At 54.5% G+C, this 25,963-nt stretch overlaps 1 protein-coding gene across 14 annotated transcripts in view; it reads left to right on the top strand.

The window, feature by feature from the left end:
• Positions 1 to 25,963, top strand: part of CAMK2G (calcium/calmodulin dependent protein kinase II gamma) — a 58,077-nt gene that overhangs the window by 26,044 nt on the left and 6,070 nt on the right. For 3 of the 14 annotated variants that reach the window (XM_079794211.1, XM_079794217.1, XM_079794212.1), the window contains exons 6-18: positions 697 to 769; positions 921 to 1,023; positions 1,451 to 1,534; positions 1,969 to 2,063; positions 2,612 to 2,734; positions 6,018 to 6,101; positions 6,343 to 6,385; positions 8,821 to 8,883; positions 10,839 to 10,882; positions 20,701 to 20,769; positions 21,958 to 22,002; positions 23,634 to 23,682; positions 24,882 to 24,995. In XM_079794211.1, the coding sequence (XP_079650337.1) occupies positions 697 to 769; positions 921 to 1,023; positions 1,451 to 1,534; positions 1,969 to 2,063; positions 2,612 to 2,734; positions 6,018 to 6,101; positions 6,343 to 6,385; positions 8,821 to 8,883; positions 10,839 to 10,882; positions 20,701 to 20,769; positions 21,958 to 22,002; positions 23,634 to 23,682; positions 24,882 to 24,995 (989 nt within the window). The remainder of the gene's footprint in view (positions 1 to 696; positions 770 to 920; positions 1,024 to 1,450; positions 1,535 to 1,968; positions 2,064 to 2,611; positions 2,735 to 6,017; positions 6,102 to 6,342; positions 6,386 to 8,820; positions 8,884 to 10,838; positions 10,883 to 20,700; positions 20,770 to 21,957; positions 22,003 to 23,633; positions 23,683 to 24,881; positions 24,996 to 25,963) is intronic. The other 11 variants (XM_079794223.1, XM_079794216.1, XM_079794213.1 and 8 more) reach the window with 7 other exon arrangements.

The following is a 25,963-nucleotide window of genomic DNA, read 5'->3' on the forward strand; positions in this document are numbered from 1 at the left end:
GGTCTCACTTTTCTATATTTTGTGTCTAGTATGACATTTATTTATAGTTTGAGGGCACACTATGTACTTGGCTGCTCTGGGCCCCTTGGAGGTACATTGTTCCTTAAAGGTGTCTGTGTACTGGTTTGATCTCCCCTGCTAGATGACAAACCTCAGGGCAGGCACTGGGCCTGGTTCATTTTTATGGCCTGTGTGGTGCCTGTGGGTACCCAGTCAATGTTTAAGTGAACGTGCGTGTACCTACCCCAAAGAAGCATAGGTTTAGTTGGACTCTCCTTCCCACGTTGCCACCACAGGCCTCTCCCCCTAGAACAGAGTTACTAGAGGGGAAAAGAGAAGACAGGAAGGGGTGTCCCTTCTCAGGGGTCTGGGGTGTCTCCAATATCTTGGAAACAAACTGGGTTGCGATGGACCTTCACAGTCTTAGGAGGCATGGTGGATGCTGTTCTAGTTGCTCCTTTGCGGTTATCTATTGGGAGACTCTGGACAATCCACGTAATCTGCCTGGGACTCCGTTTCTTCTTCTGTAAAATGGGTTGAGCTAGATGATGCCCCAAGTCCAAGGTTATGTCTTACTGTTCAGTGATTTTCTGTGAACCCGTGCTACAGGTTTTACATGCTTTAGTCCACGGCATGTGGTTGTGAATGAGGTGGTTTAAACCCTCACTGACATTTCTTTTCCTTCTGCTTTTGCAGCCACTGTATACATCAGATTCTGGAGAGCGTTAACCACATCCACCAGCATGACATCGTCCACAGGGACCTGAAGGTACTTACTCGGGCTCCCCATTTGCTTCCTGCTTGTGAAGTGTTGTCGCCACCTGGTGCCGGATGGCGGTACTACGCGGACCCACCCACACTCGGCTCCCTCTGGGCTTCGGGGTGGGTGCCTCACAAGGTTCTGTCTTTTCCTTATGCAGCCCGAGAACCTGCTGCTGGCGAGTAAATGCAAGGGTGCCGCAGTCAAGCTGGCTGACTTTGGCCTAGCCATCGAAGTGCAGGGAGAGCAGCAGGCTTGGTTTGGTAAGAGTGACCCCGTCTTCCTGGAATGCAGCCCCCGCCCTTCCTCCTCTTCCTGATCTGCCTTCCTCCTTCAGAACCAGCAGCCAGACCCTTAATGGTCCTGGCCTCCTCAGGGACTGGAGGAGCGGGAGGGTAGAGCTCCCGCCGGCCCTCCATGACTCAGTGCAGTGAGTCTGGCTGTTGTCAGCGCTGCGTTCTCGCTGCCTCTGGGGAGGACGGGAGTTCCGGGTAGGCACCTGGACTTGCCCTCTGATTGAGATTCCGGGCACCACAAGAAGCCCGGCCTGTCATCTCTTGCTGCCCATGTCCTGGGAGCTTGAGTAGCAGAAGCATCAGAAGTGAGAAGGGACTTGGGGAAGATGGCTGATGTGGATCCAGTGAGAGAGAAAGTGGGTTCAGCGTGCCTCCTCCCTCTCTTCTGCTACAGGTTTTGCTGGCACCCCAGGTTACTTGTCCCCTGAGGTCTTGAGGAAAGATCCCTATGGAAAACCTGTGGATATCTGGGCCTGCGGTAAGCCCATTCCACACGCGCAGCTTTTCGGTGTTAAGGGCCCTTGACGTCGAGCCGTGGCGAGAAAGAGGCCTTGCTCTTCTTTGCGGGGCCCACGCGTGTCTGGTACATGTGAGATCATGGTGTGTGCTCTAGTGCCCCGGGGACGGCTGTTCCCACCACGCCCCGATCCCCAAGTAATTTCTGTTCTATTACATCCTCTTGAGGAGGGATTTGCCCACGCCTTAGAGGATGGGTTGTGCCTCAAGACATCCCTGGCGTGGCTTGGTGTCGTGGGGAGGGGAGCATAGCAGGAAGGGATCCACTGGCTAGGATCCACTTCTATCTCTGCTATGGCCCTGACTTTCTGGGTGGCTCTGAGACCTGTGTGGGTTTTCCTCAATTCCTCAGCAAAGTAAGTGACTCACCCCCGTGACCTGTGTTCTGTCTCGTAGGAGTCATCCTGTATATACTCCTGGTGGGATACCCTCCCTTCTGGGATGAGGATCAACACAAGCTGTATCAGCAGATCAAGGCCGGAGCCTATGATGTAAGGACCCATTTGTTCCCACCCCGTGTCTCTTCCAAGGGAAGGAGCGGGGTGCCAGGAGGGGTGGGGGCATGGAGGACCCAGGGACTGGCATACAGGTCTCCATTCTTGCCACCCACTGTCCCAGGGAGCAGTTTTTTTTTGCAGCCATTCTTGGTGTCTGTAAAACCAAGGAGCCCGCTGAAACCCTTGGGCATGGAGGGGCGGCGTGCTGTCTAACGTAGGGACGAGGCGTCTGGCAGCTTCCTCCGCTGCGGTGGGGCCTGGGGCACGTTGCTGAATCACGGCTCCCTCCCAGGAGATAGGCCGGGCTGAACCAGAAGATGTTGGAGTCCCTTTCCTGCTCTGAGCTCGTATTCCAGTATTCTAACCATGATTGCTGGCTTCCTGTCCTGGCACGGGTGCCGGGATACCCCAGGGCTCCTCTCACCCTTTCCCGGGCAGCGTTAGGTAGCCCACACTATCCCTCTGATGAAGATGGAGCCTGCCTGTCAGGGTGTGAGGCTCACCAATTTCACATCCCTCCTGCCCCTTTTTCTGCTCCTTAGTTCCCATCACCAGAGTGGGACACGGTGACCCCTGAAGCCAAGAACTTGATCAACCAGATGCTGACCATAAACCCCGCAAAACGTATCACAGCTGACCAGGCTCTCAAGCACCCATGGGTCTGCGTAAGTGTCGTCACCCAGGATGGAGGAGATCCGTGTGCCCTCGCACCCTCCTCACCCTTTTTATTAACGAGCAGAGAATAATTATTCTGGGCCCTGAGCAAGGACTCAGCAGAGAGGGAGGGGCCCGGAGTCAGTAAACATCGCGTGGAGGGATTCCGGGAGGCATATGGGGCTAATTGGCCTCTACCTGTCTCTCTCCCATTCACTTGTCAGGTGTGAGTTGGTTCTGATCTTGAACGAGGGCTTAGGTTGATCTCTGCAGACTCTAGGTCAGTGATGGCGAACCTATGACACGCATGTCAGCACTGACACGTGTAGCCATTTCTGATGACACGCGGCCGCATGCCGAGGATGAAACATTTGCGAAATAATGTTTTTTCCTCAAAGTGACACACTACCCGAGTTATGCTCAGTTTTTTGGCGAAGTTTGACACACCAAGCTCAAAAGGTTGCCCATCACTGCTCTAGGTGGTGGATGAAAGGAAGCAGCTGGCTCAGCGCGAAGTGAACTGCATATTCAGACTTCCGCTCTCATACAGACTCTAATGGAAACGTAACCAAGACTCAGCAGAAACCAAGGCGGCCTCTGAGCACCCTGAAGTTCAGTCATCAGGCTCACCCTAGGAGAGCCCTGGAGGCTCTCGGTGTGGGTCAGCATACTCTCGTTTCCACACACAGTCCTAGCAAGCTGGGATTACCTGTTCAAGCAGAGCAGAGGGTCTGCTACAGTTAGGCCGTGTGACCGCCATAAGGCATTGATGTATTATTCCTGTGTTTACCGACTGCCTCTTGGGTGCTGGTCACCATGTGGGTGCTGGAGATACAAAGATGAATGAGGCACGGTCCCTCCCCCAGAGATCTCAAAGATTATCTAGGGAGACGGGCACTCAAATACACAACCACTCTGTGATGTGACAAGTACATAAAAGCATCTAATGAGTGCTTAGGTGCACCTGCTGTCTCTGAGGGAGGGAGGATTACTGAGGGCTGCATGGAGGAGGTGACCAGGAGTTCCTCAGGATGATAACCTGCAGACAGGTTGGCTTGGGCCAGCGTGAGGGGCCACGGGAAACTGTAGTGGGTTTAAGGAATGTTAGTTTGCAAGAGAATGACGCCCATACAAGTTTCTGCCTAAGGAGTTTAGATTTTATTCTGAAAACATAGGGAACCATTTGTAATGAAGAAAAACCACTTTGGAGGCTGTGTAGGAAATGGTTTGAAAAGGAAAGAGGCTGGGGGCAGAGAGCTCAGGACGCTTGTGATTGTCTCAACAAAACCAGGTGAGGTCTCAGCGAAGGATAATGGTATAGTGGGCAGTGTGTCAAGAAGAGGACAACTTCGAGATATCTGGGAGTCGGCGTCAAAAGAATTGAGTAACGAGCTGGATTTGGGGGGAAGAGAGGGGGCTCTATGGGGACTGCCAGGTTTTGAGTTGATAACTGATGGAGGGTTGTACCGTTCATTGACCCAGAAGAAACCCAGGGGAGAGCCAGACTGTGAGAAAATACGACGATTTTAGCTTCGCACATACTGAGTACGGTGTTCGAGGACCTCCAGCTGGAGACGTTCCGAGGGTCGTTAGAAACACGGTTCTAGAGACTGGAAAAGCGAAAAGTTGGAAATGCGGGTAGTCGTCGTTTCTGTAGAGGTGGTGTTGAGGCCTGTATAAGAGAAGAGATGGCCACTGAACGTAGCATGTCCTGCCAGAGTTAGAGGAGCCTGCAAAGGGCCTGAGAATGAGAACTGCCGTGTAGAAGGAGGGGCAGGAGCAGGAGACCCTAAGAAACAGGAGGTTTTAGTAAAGGGAGCATCTGTAATCGCACGCTCTAGAGCAGAGTCGGCAACCAGTGGTCCGCAGGCCACTGGTGGTCCGTGAGGTCCGAAAGGTGGGCGACCGCTGCTGTAGAGAGTCCAATAAAGACAGAAAAGAGTCCACTGGTTCTGACCGATGAGAGGCCATTGTTTCGTTGTGTGGCTGATAGAGGCAGCGAGGGAGATAGACCTGTGTCGCCTGTTTTCTGTGAGGAGAAGAGCGAATGGCGCTGAAGGGAGAAAGAAGTGGTATTACTTAGAAAAGACAGATGGGCTAGGGGAGTTTCAACATTTTTGTTTAAGGAGGGGCTTGACTACAATATGTAGATTGCAGAGAAGAGTGTAATCTGGAGGAAGGGGTTAAACATACTAGCTGATTGAGGAGGCAAAGGTTTTGGTAGCTCTAAGCCCAGGCGGAGGGGGCAGTGCTGGACGTGAGGGATGGATGCTGCTGCTGAGACCCGGAGGAGGTGCCGGTGGGGGACACTCAGCCTGAGGGCGGGGGTGTTGAACTTGAGGCTCTTTCTTGAGGAGCTGTCCTTCCTCTTAGTGCAGAAGTTGACCCTCTGGAGGAGGAGGTGGAATGAGAGGAGGTTGGGAGAGTTGCTTTGGGAACCAGGAAAGGGAGCAGCCCGGGGGTGGGGGAGACTGTAGAGTGGCCCCGTGGTTGTGGGCTCCAGGCTGCATGGGGTAGGATGTCTTTTTCTTGCCGGCTGGCCAGGGGAGCAGCAGCTAAGGGAGGTCGCGAGGAGCTGAAAATGGGCTCTCAGGATTAGGGAAGTAGGATGTCCTGGGGGCCATGGGGCAGGCCCCTCCCTCCACTGTCCTGTCTGTCACGGTAGCTGCCGAGGGCATCGCCGGTCTGTGCTGTGTGGTAACTACGCTTCTTGTGCCGCTGACCCCGAGTCATCTGAGAGATGCGTATCACGTCCCGCGGCCTCTGCTTAAGGGGGGAGGACGTTAGCACGAGGACGGTTAAGAAGATTTCCTCCCAAAATGATAAAAAGCTTCTGAGGTCACAGCTTCATTTAGGTCCTTGAAGGGGGGGGCGTTCAGAGGAGCTCCTTGGGAGGAACCAGCGTTCTCTGTCGAGAGCAGGACCCCGGGCTGTTGTCACTGCGCAAGTCGGGGACGCAGTCGCTGCTCAGTAACAGGTGCTGCAGGAGGCAGGCCGGGGTCACAGCACGCAGGGACTCTCGGTCCTTCGCCTCCGCTTCCCAGAGGGGATGAGCGTGCTCCTCCCGCCCCCTCCTCGCTGCGCGTGGAGTCTCATGGTCCGTTTCTGGTCCGTCCCTAACCTTGAGTTCTGGGTAGTGTGCTTTTGTTCCAAAAGCATTTTCGTGCCTGTGACCTCCTTGTATCTTCTGAGCGACTCTGGGGTGGCTTGAGTGCGTGCCCATCCGCGCGGGGACTAGGGTGAGGGGCAGAGAATCTGGCTGGGGACTCACGGGCCTGTCTGTCTGTCTTTCAGCAACGGTCCACGGTGGCATCCATGATGCATCGTCAGGAGACGGTGGAGTGCTTGCGCAAGTTCAATGCCCGGAGAAAACTGAAGGTGAGTCTTGCCTTCCGGGCTCCCGGCGCCCTGAAAGCGGACCTTCGACAGGGTACCCCCCCGCCCCATCACTGCAGGAAGCTCTCCTCCCGGCTGGAGCTGAGCTGTGAAAGGTGCACCCGGAGGGGGTCCTGAGAGACCTGATGTCTTCGGGCTCCAGCCAGCAGCTGCCCCCTGCCCGGGACCAGGCACCCCTTTTCCGGAGTCCGGTGGGACTCACAGGACCCTCTTCTTTCCCCAGGGTGCCATCCTCACGACCATGCTCGTCTCCAGGAACTTCTCAGGTATGTTCTCCCAGCCGTGCACTGTAATTCTACCGAGGTGAGTGGGTCAGAACAGGGCGTTGCCACGTGCTGCCATCCCAGTGCTGGTGTCTCGGCAACACCTGGACCGAGATGACGAGGATCCTGCTGCTGCTGGGCCCCAGGACCTGGTATTCCGGGGGCTTTCTTTGGATTCAGGTATATGAGCTCTGCTCCCTGGAGTCTCCCCGGGAGTAGCCTGCCCCGGCCTCCCTGGGAATTCTGATTTAATTCTCTGAGGAACTCGCAGCACTCTGTAGATTTTAGCCCATCTCTAGGGTGTTGGAGGATGTGCCGGGGGAAACAGAGATGAGAGGCAGGGAAGCTGCTCGGTCGCCACCAGTCATTTGCAGACTGGGATGCTCTCTGCTCCACTGTGTCCAGGTAGAGGTGACTGGTAGACGTTACTCCAGATGTGTAAGCCTTTTCAGCAACGGTGCTTAGCATGTGCTCTGTGATCTTAGCTGTGAAAGTGAAGAAGTAGAGACTGGCAGGGTGGAGGGGAAGGCACTTGCTTAAATCTGCATGAGGAATTAGGAAAGTTGGGACCAGTACTTTGTAAATCACACTTGACATTTCTTTTTAAGATGCAAGACACTCCGCCTCCTCCCCACCCAGCCCCCAGCCCCACCCCCACCCCATCATTGTTTGCCCTCCGTTGGGAAGCACAGTGGCCTTTCTGTGAGGAAAAGATTCATGTCAGGCCTAACGGAAGACAGAAGTTCTCTTCTCTGCTTGCCCTTTTCCCTGCTCTTCCCTCCCCCTGACCCCCGGGCCCACTGCTTCGGTCCAAGACTCCCTGCTCTCATTCTCCCAACAGGATTCGCTCCCTTGCTTTCCTTCTGCACTGCCACGGAGAGGGTGGGTGGGAGGCTCACATAGCGGCCACTCTGGGCAGAGGCTGCTCCCTTGAGCCTGAGTCCTGATGGGCTCGTCCGTGTTGGTTCCTGGCAACCGAAACCCCTGGTTCTGAGGAAGCCACAGGGTGCGGACGTGGGGCCTCAAGAGCCGTAGCCACAGGGCCCGGGAGGGTCAGGACTGGAGAGTGAGCCAAGAGTGTCCCCTCAGGCCGCCCCTTGGCCCTGGCTGGGGGCTCGTTCCTGTGTTGTGGACACCCACGAGGGGAAGTCCGAGGCCCTGGATTCACCACTCGCAACAGGGAGCAGGAGGGCAAGCCCCACCGCGTGCTGCTTCTAACTCCGCACAGCCTCTACCTTCTTGGTTTAAGAGCCTTTTTTGGGACGCTCCAGGGCGTTTCTGGGTTGCCCCTAGAATGGTGATCCGTTCTCTCTCTGAGTGGAAGACAGGCTGCTGGGAAATCAATAGCACGTGCCCCGTCCCGTGGCCTCGGGCCTCTGCATCATTCCAGGAAACGGGCGTCCTGGTTTCAGGAGGTCGGGGTCTGTGTTAGAACAAAGCACCCCCACTGAGCCCTGAAGAGCCTCCTGCCCTCGCTGCCCAGCCTCGTCTGGCCTTGGCGTTCACTTCGCCCTGGGCCAGAGGAGACCAACAACTAAGACCCTGCAAGGCTCAGGATGACCTTTCTGCCCCGACTCGGGGGCAGGTGAGGACGGAGCCTGTCTCGGAGCTTCTGCAGGAAGGTGTGTGCGGGTAGAATCCAGAAGGAAGGTCACCAGCGTGTTTCTTTAGGAACGAGCGAGGCTGTTTTCTGAGTTGATCCCAGACAGGGTGTAGCTTTAGCCGGAGCTCTAGCAGGTTGGGTGGTGGCGAAATCAGGGCTTCTGCAGTGGATTGCTGCGGCAGCGTGGGCTTTCTGTCTGGGCCTCGTTTCTTCGGCATCTTGACCCTCAGAACCCTGAGAAATACAGGCTGGGGAAAGCTGCCCCTCTGCTCCCTGCCTGGGGGAGAGCAGCCCGTCTCTAAGGAGCCAGGGATGTGGGCCATCAGTGACCTCACTGGGCCCTGAATGCTGGTCTCTCTGCTGTCCAGAATGTGGCCAGGGTACGGCTGCCCTGTGCTCGCGGCTCTCCGAAAATGCCCTCGGTCAGGCCCCTAGGGGAAGTGGGGCTCAGTGTCCTCACAGCCTTCAGCCAGGGCTGGACCGCCTCTCACCAGCCAGCCTCTTCCCTGTAGACAGACCCTCATCGGAGGTGGTCACAGGACACGTGCTGGGGCCGTTCCCCCGAAGGGGAGCCGTGGCATTCCCTGCGCCCCGGCTGAGCCCAGTCCTCTCAGGTCCCCAGACTGCTGCAGGGCTGGCTGCACCTGCTCCTCGGCCTCCCCCGGCGCCTTCGCTCCCCCAGCTCGGCTGGCTTGGCCACGCCGCCCGGACCCTGCTGTGCCCGGACCCTGCTGTGCGTGGGCGGCCAGCGGGTTCCTCGCTGGGGCATGCTCCTGCGGACTGGCCCCCGTGGCTTTGCGGCAGCTCTGTGCACTGAGAGACTGTATCCCCTCAGTTGGCAGGCAGAGCTCCGCCCCCGCCTCGCCTGCCGCGAGCGCCGCCGGCCTGGCCGGGCAAGGTACGTGGCATGAGTCCTCCCCGACCGACCGCCTGCCTCGGCTCCCTGCCACCCCACCAGGAGGGCCAGCATGCCAGGCCCACTCACCAGGGAGGCGAGTCCCATGCTTGCGGGCTGAGATGGGCATGCCGATGGACCACCTAACTTGGCATCTGCGAGCGCATTGGTGTTACGGAGCCCCTAACCAGCCATGCATGCTGGGCGCTTGCCAACTCTCAGGAGGCAATAGCCTGGGGACGTGGAGCGGGGCAGCAGGAGGCTTTCCTCCCGGTGGCCGGTGGCCGAGGGCCTGGCCTCCCTGTGAGGGCTGTAGGACCAGGCTTCCACAGCACTCACTGTTGGAGACCCCACAGAGGAAGCCACGCCCCTCGAAATTGTGAAGCCTGGCATTTCAGGCCTTCGGTCTGCAAGGCTAGAGAGTGCTGCTGTGGAGGCAGCGTCCTGGGTTTGGATCCTAGCCCTGCCACACCCTGAGCAAGCCGTGTCCGCTCTCCCAGCCTTAGTTTTCTCATCTCTCCAGTGGGGCTAATAAATATCATGGTGGTGATGACGATCATATAGGTTGAAGGCTCTCAACCCTGCCTGTACACGACAGCTTGTAAAAAATACCCATGCTGGGACTCCACCCCAGACAAATAAAATCAGCATCCCTAGGGCATGGGGTAGTCTTATGTAAGCATTTTTTTAAAGCTCCCCAACTGATTCTAATGGGCAGTTGGAGTTAAGAATTCTGATGTATGTAAAGCACTTAATATAGTAGGTGGTCAGGCCTCGTAGTAAATACATTAAAAACCTAACTTTCGAATCACCCCATCATGACTGGAGGGAGGTTGGACCAAAGGCCATTTTGGGGGGGAGGTCAGAATTCTTGTGATGGAAGGACCCCTATTCTCACTGTAGAGAGGTGGGACTCAGCGTGGGCTGAATGACCACCTGCAGGCAAGAGCGGCAGCAGCTGACACTCACCGAGTACTTGCTATGCGCCAAGCACTCTGCTTAGTGCTTTTCATGCATGATCCCTTTGGATCCCATCACTGTCCTGTGACCCAGGCCCTGTTTTACCCCATTTTGTGGGTTTAAAAAAGCTGAGGCTCAGATGGGTGCAGCACCTCACTCAAGGTCGCACAGCTAGCAAGTGGTAGAACTAAGATGCAAACCCAGCGAAGTCCAGTGGATCAGACAGTTGAGCTGATTCCATCTCCTGGTGCCTCCCAGACTCTCCCATCTCCTGTCTGCTCCCAGCCATCCTGCACAGAGCTCCTCAGCTTGAGCACCGCCCTGTGCTGGCTGGACTCTGTTTAATGCCTTGTGATTCTGCCCAGCCCTCTGCTCAGTGGGTTCAGAGAGTGGACCCAGGAAAGGGTGGCAGACAGGACCCAGTAAACCTGGTAAGGACCTGCCCAGTCAAGGCTTCACCCCCTGGCAAAACCCTCCTGTAGGTGGTCCTGGTCTCTGTGTCTGTGTCTGTCTGTCCTCACGTCTGGTCTCCTTCGTGAACTGTGACACTCTTGTTTCTTGAGAACACTCGGATGTCTTGCATCCTTCCGGCTTGGCCATCCTGAGAATCTCGGTGGCATCTCGGGACGGAGCCCTCACCTTTCACCCTGGCGCTCTGCTCTCGGCCTGGGTGGAAGCTGTCGGAGGCAGAGTTCCCAGTGCCCCAGGCGGCTCCAGTACTGAATGTGGTTTCTCCTCCTAAGCACAGTGTGTCCCTGTTTCTGCCGAGCCGTCTTCCATTGGCGGAGGAGATCCTGGGGTCCCACCCCGAGGGTCTGGCGCTGCTTGAGAAATGTCCTTCGTGCTTTGGGGCTACCAGGCAGTGCTCTGCTTCCAGGGGTTTCCGGACTCCTGGCCCCCTTTGCAGACACAGCGGTCTCTGTGGATCCAGCTGCCAGGCGTCAGGTTGGAGGAAGGGTACCATGCGAGAGACTTGATTCTCCTCTTTGTTTTCACAGCTGCCAAAAGCCTATTGAACAAGAAGTCGGACGGCGGAGTCAAGGTAGGTGTCTCCGCCCTGTTAGCCTGAGACGGCCTCTCTCTCCTACAGTCACGGATGGGAATTCTTGGCACCTTATTCCCCGTTTCCCGGGGAACCTTCCTGTCCTTGCTTTTCTGCTTTAAACCAGAAACCTGTGTGCTCGGAACAGCAGGTTCCACTGGCCTGAGAGGGCGGAAGGCAGACGTGTTTCTCCTGACCCTAGCTGATCCAAAAGACTCCGGGGAACTGATCCAAATTACAGTTTTACTAAAGCTGAATCCTGAACTTGACTTCCAGACAGGTGCCTCATTTGCAGGGCGTTTGACTCTCTGGGTTTTTTAGTCATTTGGTTAAGTGTTTTTTTTCTTGTTCTTTCTAAAGCACAAACCCTTTTTATCAAGTGAAAGCACAGTTCGCCTGAAGCCATTGTCCTTTCGTCTTCCCTTATCTCGAAGCACTTCTAGGGCCCCCGCTCAGCTGCCTCTGAGTGGAAGTATGTTACACTTTCTCGGGGTGTAGGCCCCTCAGAAGCAGGCGAGGGACATGGGGGATGCACAGCTCTTTCCCATTTGGTAAGGGAGCTTTTCCTGTGGGGTCAGGGAAAGAGGAGGGACTAGGGGCCTGCAGGGACCAGCGGGAAACCCTCGAGTGAGTGGTTGCTTGGCCCAAGTAGAGGAGAGGTGGCTGGGGGTCCTCACAGGGCCCACGGTGTCCTGTGGATGGATGCCTTGGGGACAGAAAGGGCCCTGGGGACAGGGCATGGGATAGGAGTTCATGCTGTCGTGAAGCCTATCCATTCACACCACGGAGAATTTCAGACTGAAGTTACCCAAACCTTGACACTCCGGCAAACGTTTAAACGGCGCCTTTCCCCAGGATCCTGTGTCCCCAGCTGAGATACACACGTGTGCCCCATTTCCTCCCGCCCTCCTTCCTCCTCTCATTCTCTGCGTGCTTGCTTCTGTGTACTCCTGCCCCAGGCAGCGGAGCTTGGGCTCTGCGCACGCCTGCTGACCGCAGCCCCCTTCCCGTTGTGGGGACGTGAGCTAGATGGTGGAACCAAGAGAGGAACGGTGGCAGGTGTAGTTGGAGAGAGGTTTTGCATATTTCTATTTGGGGGAATAGCTAGAATCAGTCAGCCTTCACGGAGTGTGTCACCAGTGCCTATCGGTCCTAGGAGCACCCCAGGGTGTAGGAGGGGATGCTTTAGAAAGAGGTGATGCTGTCCTCCAGCTTTAGGAAGTTGCGAGGTAGTTAAAGAGGAAGATGGACACACCTGGAACCAGCTAAGCACGGGATGGTCTGTGGTACTGGATCCTACACGAGATGGTTCTGTTTAAGGAGCTCCTAGGAAAAGCTTCTTGGAACCAAGTCAGTAATTGCCCCTAGGGAGTGGGATTAGAGGTGAGGACAGGGTAGGGAACACACCTTTTGTTGTTTAGTGTTTTCTTTAAAGTGAGAGTGTATTCCATAACGTAAGAACAAGAAATATCTGTATGGTCCTGCCCACCTGGAACATGGGGCGTGTGGTAGAGGGATGTCAGAGATTCAGCTGTGTTGGTCTGGTTGGGCAGAGGAATTGCAGGGTTGTATGTCAGACCACAGGAAACGCTGAAGGCCACCAAGAAGGAAGCTACATAAGCGGGATTTTTTTTTTAAAGATATGGCTAAGGGTGTAAGACAAATAGAAGAGTGTAGAAGCCAGACACAGAGGTATCAGTTAGGATTTGTTACAGTCTGGGTGCAGGGTGAAGAAAAGGTGATTAGAAATAGAAAGGGGTAATACTCAAAATACCCACCAGAAGAGCATACGCACCAACAGTCAGAACAGGTGTTGCCTGTGGGCAGTGGGTCTAGCGGTGCCCATGGATGCTGGGGTCTGATGAGATATTAGTTCTGCTTAGAGATGTGTCGCGGGGTGGGGGGGGGGGGGGAGGGTGAAAAAAGGATCCGCCAGAGATGACAGAAAAGTTGTGGAATGTTGAAAGGATTGGTGGTGCCTCTGCTCGAAATGGAGTAGTGGGAAGGAGGGCCCGGCGGGAGGGACGGGAAGGTGTGTTTTGAGCACCTTGAGGTTGAGAGGCGGCGGGGATCTGGGTGGAGAGGTCTTTAAGGGGCTGGGAAAGACCGGGGGTACCCCCAGGGGGAGGGCCGCACTGGACGTGCCAATGGGGACTCCCATGAGTGCATCACCAGTCCGCCCTCAGGAAGCAGCGACCTAGTCCCCCCTTTAAGTGCTCACGGTGGGGAGGCAGGGAAGCCTCCAGTCCTGGTGCGGTCTGGCGAGGTCCCTGAGGGGGTGCGCATAGGGCTGCAGGAGCGGGGATGAGAGAGACCAGCACCGGGGCCAGAACAGGAAAACTTTCTGGAGGAGACAGCCCATGAACTGAGTTTGAAGGATTCGTTGGGTTTTGCCAGGTTAAGGAGAGGAGAAGGAAGAAGAATATTCCAGGCAGAGGGAACGGCACGTGTGGAGATACACGCGTTTGGGCAGCTCGATGGTTCTGGGAACTTGAGTACCTGGTGTCTACTGGCTGAAGCAAAGAGCGAGGGCACCAAATAGGAGCTGCAGTAAAGCAGTGACCGCTGAGATGGCGGTGAGAGGGTGAATCAGAGTCATTAAGGGACACATTTCTAGCAGAACTTTCTAGATGCTGGCCCAACAGATAACCGTCAGGTGTGGCCATGTAAGATTAGCCTAAGGAGCTAATTAAAAGTACAGATTCCAGGGTAACCTAGAATCCAGATTCAGAAAGCCCTGGGTGGGAGGTAGAGTCTGAATTCTAATCATACTTTCCCTCCCCCCATATGAATCCATGAAGGATTAAGAGTCCAGTAAAGGCAAAACTTGGGGGCCGTCTGTTATTAAGGGGCTGGAAAAGAAGAGGAGGACTCAACAAAGGAAATGCAGAAAGAACAAGGAGGTGGGGAAAGAACAGGGGCATGCGACATCCTTCCAGGAACACGGGAGGATGAGAACTCGGGGGACAGGATCACTAAACTTCTCTGAATGAATCCATGTGGGGAACCTAGCCAGTGTCTGACCTAATGTGCTCCCTAAATGAGTTTGATTCTTGAGGAAAGACTTTGAACATCGTGTGGGACCCCAGAGGCTGAGATGCAAGTGTTTGAGAAGAGAATGGCCAACCCAAATTCAAAGGCCAACCCCAGACCAGCCGGGGGAAATCAGCACCGCAGGTGTGATGGGGAGAGTTACACAAAGGAGATTTCTCTAATAAACAAGAATCGTCCCAAAAACCCAGCAGATGATGGTCAGAGAAGGTGAACTGAGAATCTGTCTGAAAAAGAGGGAGAGCTGGCTCCCATGTGGGTGTTTAGGGTTAGCCTCACTACTATCAGAGAAACGCAGGTCGGAACCAAGTGCCACTTCTGACTCTTTGAGTTAGTGAGAAATCAGGATGACCTTTTGTAAAGCAGCCTGCGTGTCAAAACCGATAAAAGTGTGCCTGCCTTGTTTACCCTTTAAGTCTACTTCTGGGAATTTATCCTAAAGAAATAATGCAAAATGTGGAGAAAACCGAAAGCGGAAAGATGTTCAGTGTGACATGATTTATAGCTGTGAAAAGATTGGAGATGATCTCAAAAGCCAGTAGATAATGACTAAGTCATTATGGGAAATCCTTAACAGACCATTCTAAAGCTACTAATTGTCATGACAATTATGACCAAGATGTGATATAATGACAGAGATGTTTTATATTAAGTGGGGTGTAAAGCAGTACATCCTCTACTATCTACATTTGTTTTTTTTAAAAAAACAACAATGTGTTTATAGATCATATTCAGTATACGGCACGTGGATAGAAAATGAACTGGAAGGAAACCCACTGAAGTGTTCATAATAACCTCACTGGGCGATGGGAATTTAGGAAGCTTTTATTTTACACATTCTTCTGTATGTCCTGCATATTTCAACTCGATGATGCATTACTTTGATAACCAGAATGAAAATCAAAATACTATTTCTTTTCAAAGTAAAGCATAAACTTGTATATAGCTTATAATGACATTTTTAAATTATATAAGAAAAGACTGGCAAGAGTGATAGAATTCAGGATTTCCCCCCCCCCCCCTTCTTTTCTGTTTTCCAAATTACTTGTAATGTGGCTGCAGTCCTTGTATAATCAGGAACAAGTATATGACAGTGACGTGGTTGGATGAACCTAAGATGGGGGGGGGGGGGTTGGTTTTCTGAAAGTGACGGCGATAAGCTGGATTGTGAGGGAGGCTGTGAAGTGGCTCGGAATCCTGAGCTGTCAGCGTTGTGGGTCTTTCTTTTATACCCTCTCCTCCTGCCCAGGCTCCTCCTTCCCCAGGTCCCGCTGCCTAAGGTCCATCGAGTGGTTTCCTTCTCACTATCCAGAAGCTTTCACCACAAGATGCTCGAATAGCAACCATTTGAGCAGCGAGTCTACTTTGTGGTCTTGAATTTGGGGACTTCGGGTTCCAGTTAGGTTTCTTTGAAGGCGGATGCCAGTGACCCAAGGTCTATGGAAGAGTGAGAGCCACTTGGAGGGGCCACCAACTCTCAGATCCCTAGAGGTGCCTAGTTGAGGACCACTCATGTGTTCTGCTAGTCCCAGGCCAGAATGGCCATCCAATATTTAAGAAGAGAGGGGGAAAAAAGATATAGATATTTCCTTAAGCACTGTTTGAATATTTAAGTATGGAAAGGAGGCTTGAACCCTTTGCTGGTTTGAAATTTTATTTTTATTTTTTTTTTAATCTGTGAGCTCTTTTTTTTTTTTTTAAATATATTTTATTGATTTTTTACAGAGAGGAAGGGAGAGGGATAGAAAGCTAGAAACATCGATGAGAGAGAAAACATCGACCAGCTGCCTCCTGCACGCCCCCTACCGGGGATGTGCCCGCAACCAAGGTACATGCCCTTGACCGGAATCGAACCTGGGACCTTTCAGTCCGCGGGCCGACGCTCTATCCACTGAGCCAAACCGGTTTTGGCTGGTTTGAAATTTTAAATAAATATTTAATTTTTAAATCTAAGTGAGATGTAGTTCTTTAGAAATGACCTGGTATTTCAACAGTGCTGCCGTGTGCTGGCTTTGCATGGCTGGAGAGAGGGACTGAAAGAAGACTGCTCACCTAGCAGAAACTAACACTTGAGTAGGAGATTATCTCGGGTTTTCATGAAAGGCAGTTTAGGAAAAGGACAGTCCGCTAGGAGCAAGTTGGGAGCGCATTGCCCAGTAAGTGGAGCAGACAACTGCAAGTGCAAGGCAAGGCCCAGGTAGAACAACCCGCTCTAAACAACCCGTGATGACACGCTCCTGAACACCACCCGAACCCAGACGGGGCCGGTTTGTGCCCCTGCAGAGTTTCACTGATCGGATTCCGGGCAGGTCGGAAGCCTGTGCTCTGCTTTTGCCTGGGGAAAGCCAGTCAGCGAACCCACTTCCCCTCGGTAAACGTTGGTTGGTTGCGCGATAACTTGAAGGCGTTCTGCGAGGCACCGTGGAGATTACAAAGATGAAGAAGATATGGACCGCCTTCCTTCACAGTGTTAACAGTCTAGTTAGATGAAGTGAGGGCATAAGAGTGAATGTAAGGCAACTCCCTCTTTTTGAGGGATGATTTTGAAAGTAAGATCTCGTATTATATTTGGCATATATGAAAGGCTAATGCACGGGAGGCCTAATTATATTTAGGCTTTCTTTTTCTTTAGATCTAATTCCTAATTGTGGGCCATTCTTTTTTAAGTATTTGTAGTCCCCTCTTTTTTAAATATAACAACATTCCCAAAAATGTCTTCTAACGTAGAGTGTCAGGATATCCGGCATAGTCGAAGGATCTTCCGTTCTTTCGGTTTTGGGCTCGGAGGAGGCTTAGGTCATCCCGAATCCGGGTTCCTCCTACACCAGCCGCCTCCACCATGCCACTGGAGTTCGAACCCAACAAGATCCAAGTTGTATGCCTGAGGAGCACCAGTGGGGAAGTCAGTGCCACAAGATTGGCCCCCTGGGTTTGTCTCCAAAAAATGTTGGTGATGACAGCGCCAGAGCAGCCAGTGATTGGAAGGGTCTGAGGATTACGGTAAAACTGACCAAGCAGACCAGGCAGGCCCAGATTGAGTTTAGTTCCTTCTCCCTCTGCCCTGATCATCAAAGCCCTCAAAGCACCACCAACAGACAGAAAGAAGCAAAAAACATGAAACGCAATGGGAATACCCCTTTTGATGAGATTGTCAACATTGCCGGACAGACACAGCACAGATCGTTAGCTAGAGAACTCTCTGGAACCATGAAAGAGATCCCAGGATGGCCCAGACTGTGGCCGCCACCCTCGTGACATCATAGATGACGTCAGCAGTGGTGCAGTGGAATGCCGGCTAGTTAAGAACCACAAAGGGAAATATTTCAGTTAAAGATCATGTGACGACGACAACAACAACAGGTAGAGTGTCAGCCTCCTGGGGGCAGGAACATGCTCACTGTGCCTAGAACAGCCCTCAGTCGGTGCTTGTTGGGTATCGCTCAATGAATATGCAACAGTCAAACAGCAGACAGACGTGGTCCAAGGGGACTTCCGTCTCCCAGCAAGCTACTTACAAGATTCTTCATTACCCCTCACCTTTCAGACACAGCCTTCTGAGATGTATTTTCAGTGTTCCATGTGCTCTTTATTTTTATGCTCTTGTTTCACATCTGAACATAAAGTCCATGAGCATCTGGTTAAGGCTGATAAATCACTGCTTCCAGCATTCCCCATGGTTTACATCTCTGTCGTTGTGATTGCTGTACTCCTAATCACCAACGCTCTTATTTTTTCCATTTCCCAACTAATTGCAAAATGAAATAAAACATCGAAATCTTACAAACGAGGGTGGCCACACCAATAAAGAAAGGGATGCCAGATTTTGTTTGCCAGATAATGTTTAAAAGCTCAACATCTTCATCCAAAAGCAGTTTAGGTGGGCAGCAAAAAAAAACACACACACAAAAAAACAACTCGTCGAGGTTCAGAAGTCAAACGTTATTAATTTGAGGATGGTCTAGAGTACTCTTACCACCTCCCTGGTAGCTGCTGACCCGAATTTCAGGCAGACCTAGTACTGAGAGAAAATAAGCCCAAAAGCTGTAAATTTGCATGAAAATGTTACTCACCCTCCCAGAATTGTGACTTAATCTCCTGGCAGCTTCCTCTGAGCATACTAAACCTGTGTTTGTGAGCCCCACAGCAAAGGCCTTCTTCTCTCCCAGGGTCTGGAGCCCTCGTGTGCTGGACTCCAGGGCTCCTCCTTCTGCTCTCTTCTCCTGAGGCAGAGCCTGCGCTGGTGCACTAACCTGCAGCGTCTCTGTGCTTCTCTTCTTACCTCCTCTTTCCTGTTCTTTCCCTTTTGCTGTGGTGTGTCCAGAAAAGGAAGTCAAGTTCCAGCGTGCACCTAATGGTGAGCCTTGCCTGCCCACCCATCTGCCCACTCCATGCTGCCTGTGCCCGCCTGCCAGCCACGCAAACCCATTCTGCCATGTGCGTGTGCTTCACTCATCCTCACTGCATGTCTGTGCTGTGTGGGCAGGTGTGGCCTGTCCTGCCGGGCGGGGGCCATTGCCCAAGGTCCCCCCGTAGCCTAAAAAGCGGGCATTGGAATGTGCCTGCCGCAGCCCAGGGCAGCAGGTGAAGCTGGCAGGGACCCGGGGCCCGTGGCAAGCACAGGGAGAGAGCCTCACTCACTGCTGCTCAGGAGGAGAGGCCCTGCTCCCCGGGCACGGACCACGACTTCCTGCAGACTGGCAGCCGGTGGACGTCTGGCGGGCAGAAGAGCTGGTTGGAGGCTCAGGTCTCTGAGCCTCACTCTCCCGGCCTTTTCCCCTGTGCAGGTGCCCATTAGCAGTGCCCCGCGTTTTATCCTTCCCATCCAGCCCCCGGGGAACAGCTGAAAGACAACAGGAAACACTTGTATTTTTATCCTCACCCGAGGAAATGGTTTTCATTGATTTCGGAGAGAGAGGAAGCAGGGGTGAGAGAGAGAAAAACATCGATGGGTTTTTCTCACACGCCCACCCCTACTGGGGATTGGACCTGCAACCTGGATGTGTGCCCTGACCGGTCATCAAACCCGCCACCTTCTGGTGTACTGGACGATGCTCCAACCAGCTGAGCTCACCAGCCAGGGAGCCAGAGCAGGAACGCATCCTCTTTCCCATGGGACACGGGGCACCGAGAGCAGCACAGCAGCCTGAGTTGTTATGAAACCGTCGATTAGAGCCGGAGGTGGGGCCACCTGGGTGACGTCCCAGCCCTCTTCAGATATGACAGGTTTTGTGAACACCCTGGAGTCCTTCCACGGTGCCAGGATCTATGTCAGCTGGGCTCTGCAGGCAAGACAGGCTTGTGCAGGCAGCCCCCGACAGAAGGTCCGTGTCATCGCTGCGCTAGGAGGGCTCTGCTCCTTCCCGGCGGGAATGGGAGAGAGCAGAGCTCCTGTGGGTTTAGGCCCATGTCCTGGCTCCTGGAACCCCTCTTCTCAGCCTGCAGCGTTCAGGGGAGTCTTGTAGCACTTGGTTCCTGGTTTGAGGTTCCATGCCCAGACCCGGGTTCGGGATGCCTCAGCAAGCTGAGGGTGCATGGCTTCGGGTCTGATCCTCGGGGCTGGAGAAGAGGCCCCCAGGCTAGGAGGAGCCGTCTGGGTAGCTTTTTGCGTGGATCCTCATTTGCGCCCGCTCGGAGACGGTAGTCACGCGTTTGTCTCTGGGCCTTTTGAAGAACTTGCAGGCATCAGGCCCCTTCTCGGGGGCCGCCCGCTCCACTGGACACTCGTGAGACTGAGTCCACTAGTTAGGGGGTCGTCAGTCCCCTGGGAGAGCATCGCTACGACGCCCTGCCCTGGAGATGAGCCTCCTTCCTTCCCTGCCATCCTCCCCCCAACCTCCCTTGCTGTGCCACTCAGTGTGACGGGTTTCGAAAGATAAGGAGATAGCCCGCTGGTCTCTGCTGCTAGGAATGCTGGCCTGCAAGTCAGCCTCCTCTTCCCCGGGGGCTGGGCTCTGGGACTGCAGCCACAGCCCCCACCAGGGCTCACCGGCCCCTCCTTGGAGCTCTGTCCTTACTGGCAGCTGCCCCAGCCCAAGGGCTGTCAGGCGGGAAGGCCAGCAGCACGCTCCTGTCTGCTCCCTGGGTCAGTGGGTGCATAGTCTAAGCCAGTGGTCGGCAAACTCATTAGTCAACAGAGCGGCAAACCGCGGCTCGCGAGCCGCCTGTGGCTCACGAGCCTCGGTTTGCCGACCACCAGTCTAAGCAAAGCCAAATCCCACCCCTTCCTCTCTGGACACTACCTCCTGGACCAGGTTTTCTTTCTCTTCTGTTCCTCTTCTTTCCGGTCAGGCTTTAAGCTGGTGCTGTAAGGGAAGGGCGTGCAGGTGGCAGGTTACAAGGGCAGCAGGAGAATGCCCACAGAGGGGAGACCCAGCGTTTCTGAATTTTGTTCTGCTTTCTTATAAGCCACCTTCCTTGTCCCCTGGTGAAATGAGAAGAAGCTCCTGCATTTCTTTGGGTGAAGTATGGTTGTGCAGGGACATTGCATCTGGCTTAAGCAGAGAGTTCTGGAGAGATGCTCTGAACCAGTCTTTGAAAGGCTGGTCCCACCTTGAGGATGCTTCCAGAGCTAAGTCTCTGGACCTCCTCCAACTACTCCCCTCTTTGGATCATCTCTCCAACCATCGCTCCCATCCGCGTAGCGTTATGGAGGCCACCTCAGCCCTAGCTCCTCCAGGCCAGGCCAGGGGGCAAGGGAGGTCTGGGAGTCGGACCTGAGCTGCTTTGGTGACTCTAGAGGAACTAAACCATCTGTTTTCTTGTCTCAGCCACAGAGCAACAACAAAAACAGTCTCGTAAGCCCAGCCCAAGAGCCTGCGCCCTTGCAGACGGCCATGGTACCTCCTGACTACGGCTTCTCCGCCCCTGCCCCTGGCTGCCTCCTGCTCCTTCCCACGTCCTCTTCTTGCACTCCCTCCCAGGCCTCTCTGGCTCCTTTCCTTTCTGGATTCCTGTAGATCAGGCTGCTTTGTGTACTTCCCCATAGACCCCTTCCCCCTCATTGTCCCGGCTGACCATGCTCCTTCCTGCACGGCAGAACTGCTCCTGCTCCTTTCACTGTTGGGGGAAGAGTGATCGGGGCTCTCAGCTAAACCTCCCAGCCCCAGGCTGGGCCCCCAGTGGGTCTGCTTTGGGGGCCGGGAAAGTCAGGTGTTTATACAAGGAGAGGGTAGGAGCTTTCTCGGGACCTGTACATCAGTTCTTGGAGACCTCCTTATAAAATCTGCCTCAGCCTTTCCTTTGCAACTCATGAACAGGAAGGAGGGCTGGGGTCCCTCTCCCCGCCCCCCCCCCACCACCACCACCATGGTGCTGATCTCTGGGTTTCTGGAGAGCCCCATGCTGTTCATGCTGTCGGAGTTCTCTGGGCTCTTCTGAGGGGCATTGAGTGCCCCCAGCACTCCCTCTGCGAGTGCAGGCTAACTGTGCAGCAGGGGGGTGACTAGGAGAGAGGGAGGGGTAATCGCGCCTGCTACTCCTCCTGCTTTCTGTGGACCCTCATGCTGCCTGACATGCTGATGTAGGGACAGGAGCCCGGGGAAGGCAGAGGTGGGTGAAGCAGGCAGCTCGGGGCTCAGCTTGCTGCGGGGGCACCCTGGGTGTTTCTGGGACACCTTAGTCCACTCTCCCTGCTTCTGGCCTACCCCTTGATGAACACTGTCGGTGGGGTCCAGCCCATGCCCTTAGCCCCACAGCTCCCCCAGTGTACCTGTCCCGCGGGGAAAGAAAACCCAGAACGAGCAGGAGTCAGGGTCAGAGACCCTCTTCCTCTCAGCTGCCCTGGCACCTGCTTCCATTGCCAGGCTTCTCTTTACCAGCCAGTGCTGTCCCCTAAACCTGGGGCTCCCAGCTACCTAGGACCCAGTTAGGCCAGGATGTTTTGTCTTGTGAGAATGGCTAGTGGGCAGGCCCCAGGGGTCATGATCGAGGTCTCTGAGGGTTCCTGGGAAGGGGTGGGGCCCCTCAGGGAAGAGCAGTAAGTCTGTCTCCGAGGTCAGGAGGGTAATTTTAATCTTCCCTCACAGGAGCCACAAACCACCGTGGTGCATAACGCTACAGATGGGATCAAGGTGAGTGGGTCCTGAGTCTGCCCCCTGCTCTCCGTGTCAGCAGGAAACCGGTGGGCTGCGTCACAGGTTCTGAGGGTCCCACAGACGGCCGCCTACAGGCTGTACGTCAAGGCCAAGGTGTTTGCAGAGTCTAGGCTGTTGGTTACTCCATTCTTTTTCTTTTTTAAAATATATTTTTATTGATGTCAGAGAGGAAGGGAGAGAGAGAAACATCAATGATGAGAGAGAATCATTGATCAGCTCCTGCACGCCCCCTACTGGGATCGAGCCCGCACCCAGGGCACATCCCCTGACCAGAAATGGAACAGTGGCCTCCTGGCTCATAGGTCAATGCTCAGCCACTGAGCCACGCTGACCGGGCAGTTACTCCATTCTTAGTGACACTGAGCTCAGGCTCTACAGCCGGACAGGCCTGGGCTTGAAGCCTGGCTCCGGGCCGCCGGACAAGACACTCTGCTGCTCTGCCTCTCCGTTACTTTCTCTGTGAACTGGGGATGGTAGTCATAGCATTTTCTTCCATGGCTTGTGAAGTTTAAATGAGAATAAATGTTAGCTAGAAAAACAGAGCAAGAATATAATCAGACCCTAGGATAGTCTCCTTGGCCTCAGCTTTATGTCCTCAATAACCTGTCTCCTGTTCACTCCCAGTCGCAAATATTCATTGAGCCACACCATCCATGGTTCTGTTTTATAGAAGTGACAAGACAAAATCCCTCTCCACGGGTGTGGGGAAGGCAGATAATAAACCCGAAACCAAATAACTAAGATAAAGTCTAGTTGTGATAAGTGCTATGGAGGAAACGGCACAAAGGAAAGAGTGAACAGGGCCTTTAATTACGTGGTCAGGAGGTAATATCTGAACGACACGATGGGAGCAAGACAGCCAGGCAAACTCAGGCAGAGCGCCCTAGACAGAGGGACCTGCAAGGGCAGGGGCTTGGCATGTATACGGCATGAAGAAACAGAAGAAATCCAGCAGAGATACGAGCGTGAAGAGCAAGGGGCTGGGGAGCAGGGTGGCAGGGAGGGTGACGAAGTCGGAGAAGCAGGCAGGGCCTGCTGTGTAGGACTCGGGTTTGCATTTTATTCCAGCAGCTGCAAGAAGCCGTTAGTGATTCTCAGCAGGGGAGTAATACAGTCTGATGGACTCTGAAAAGCCACTCTGGCCATGTCATGGGAGGCACGTGGGGGAGCAGGGAGACCAGGAAGTGATTGTAGTAGTTCAGGTGCCAGATGTTGGTAGCTTAGACTCGGGTTGTAGCTGGACCTTTGAAGAGAAGAGGTGAGATGGGATTTATTTTGGAGGTAGAACCGACAGACTTGATTTCAGATCGCATAACTGAGCTGTGAGAGAGAGAAAGAAAAGAAGAATCAACCTCAAATCAAACCTAGCAGGTGACTCTAGGTTTTCCCCCCCCCATAGCAGCATAGGTGATGCCATTTACCGAGTTGGAGAAGACGGGGGAGGGAGTCGGGACTCCCGAGTTTTGTAAGCGTCAGACGGCCAGGGTAGGAATAGAACTGCCTGGGATTCCTCCCTGCACGAGCACATGCTCTGCTTTGGTTCTGCTTGGTTGCTCCGGTTTTCCAAGGGCCTGCGTATTGAAAAGCCTGTTCTTTTTGGCCTCCAGGGCTCCACTGAGAGCTGCAACACCACCACCGAAGATGAGGACCTCAAAGGTAGGTGCTGGCCCTGGGTGGGGAAGGGACGCCAGCAGTGTCCCAGGTGCCTCGGCCCCAGCGGAGCACCTGCCTCGTCTGCCCCCAGAGCGGAGATGGGTGGCTCCGAATTCTCCAGAAGAGGGCGTGGCCTAAAGCTCCTATCCAGGGGCCACGATGGGAGGCTCCTGTCTGTTGTGGCTGGGCTAGGCAAGAGGCCTCTCTTCTCTGACCCCACGTCTGGTATAGCTGAACTAGAGTTATTTCTGAGCCTGCCCAGGGCCAGGGCTCAGAGACCTGTACCCGTGGCAGAGAATGCTGGGTCATCCCAGAGCAGGGACCCCTGGAGTCCCTACAGAAGTCGCCCACCAACACCGTGGGTTGTCAGTAGGGTGACCGGTTGTCTCCATACCCCCAGGACTGAGGTGACTCCCAAGATGTGGGACTTTCTGTTTCAAAACGGGGACAGGCCTAGGCACATCGGGAGGAGGGGGTCACTCTCGTCACAAAGCCGTGGCACCAACAGTGGAGTCAGAACCCCATCTGGCGATGTCCTGGCGATGCTGTAAGGACCACCAGCCTCAGCACGGGCCTGGCCAGAGGGCCAGGGGATGTGGGAGGGCACGGCAGGCCAGACCACTGCGAGTCGCTGTCCTGCTCTTTGGTTTGGCCTGGAATCGTTCCCTTGGCCTCGGTAGGTGACCTTAGGCCAGGCTTTCAGAAAACATGGAGGAATGTTGCAGGGCAGAGCGGAGAGAGCATGCCCAGGGGTAGCAAGGGGGCACCAAACCTTTGGGGACCCAAAAAACAGAAGCATAAATGTGTAAGACAGGAGAGAACTCGCTCAGGGCTGCTGGGGTGAAGGTCAGATCAGGGCTGCTGGGGTGAACTAAGTTCAGTTCTGGTGACGCTGGCAGAGTACGTGGCTCCTTCACTGCTGGGCTCTTGGCCTTGTAGCCTAGCCCCCCAGAACATCTCCCCGGGGAGCAGGGACCCTTGGACAGGCTGTGTGAAGGCTCCACTGGAAGCCGCAAGCCTGGGTCAGTGCGCTCTCCTGGGGCTCTTGGCTGGGAGGTCCAGTGTCCACAGCAGCCCGAGGCATCCTCGTGCCCTGGCTCTGCAGGGCCACGGCTCGGGTCCTGTTCGGCTTGCTCGCTCACCTGCCTTGTTCTGTTTGTTTTGGCTGCTCTGCCTTGCCCTGCCCTGCCCTGGCTGGCTAGCTGCCCCGCTCCGCACTGGGAATGGCAGCTCGGTGCCTGAAGGACGGAGCTCCCGGGACAGAACAGCCCCCTCTGCAGGCATGCAGCCCCAGCCTTCTCTCTGCTCCTCAGCCAGTAAGTGTGAGGGAGGCACCATCTGGCTTCCGTTCCCTGGCTCCTCCTGAAGCCCCTCAGGGATCCCCCCGGAGCTGGCCGCCCAGCGCAGCGTCCCGTTTAGTGAGCTTTGGGAGCTCGGCCCCTGCTGGGTGGGGGAGCTGATTGGAGGCGCTGTTAACCAGGCAGGGGCGCCTAAGACCAGGGCCCACAGGCATGGCGTGGGTGGGAGAGCATCGCATGGTGGGGAGGAGTAGAAAGCCACCGGGAGAGGCACTGGGTCTCACCTCGGCACTGAGCCAGGAAGAAAGGCCGAGTCCGAAGTCAGAGGTGGTGGGAGCCGGGTGATGGGGGAGCTGCGATGGCTGAGAACCCACGCTGGGATATGGTGTTCCCTGGGCTCAGCATTTCATATCGACCTGGGGCTTGGGCGAGACACACCTGAGTTTGAATCCCAGCTACAGTACTTTCAGCAATGTGTGAAGTCGATTAAACCTCCCAGAGTTTGTTTCCTCATCTGTAGAATGGGAATAAAATGACCCCTACCTCAAAGCATTATTATGAAAAATAAATGAGGTAGTAGAACATGTTGATACGATGCCTTGCTAGGTTCATGGTAGCTGGTATGGATATTTTTAGTTGTGTCTATGTAGATTATGCCTTTGTCTGCTTCTTTCCCTCCTACTGTCTGTCCTGTTAGAGTTTCTAAACACAACCCTCTTCACCCACAGGGCCCCAGTCAGGTCCGACAGATGGGTTTGGTGGGGTGGAAGAGGGTGTGTGTGTGTGTGTGTGTGTGTGTGTGTGTGTGTGTATGTGTATGTATGTGCGTGCACGCCTCTAGAACGTGGCTAGAGCTCGCTGGTCCCGCTAACCTGCTGCTAACCTGAAGGTGTTGATGGCTGTGGGGCCCCACTTGGCTGCCCTGCCCTCTCCCAGCTGTGCCACTGGGCTGTGCTGTTCTAATTGCTCACATTTGTCTTGCAGCC

The sequence above is a fragment of the Cnephaeus nilssonii genome (genome assembly GCF_951640355.1).
Source record: "Cnephaeus nilssonii genome assembly, chromosome: 16".
Taxonomy (NCBI): Eukaryota; Metazoa; Chordata; class Mammalia; order Chiroptera; family Vespertilionidae; genus Cnephaeus; species Cnephaeus nilssonii.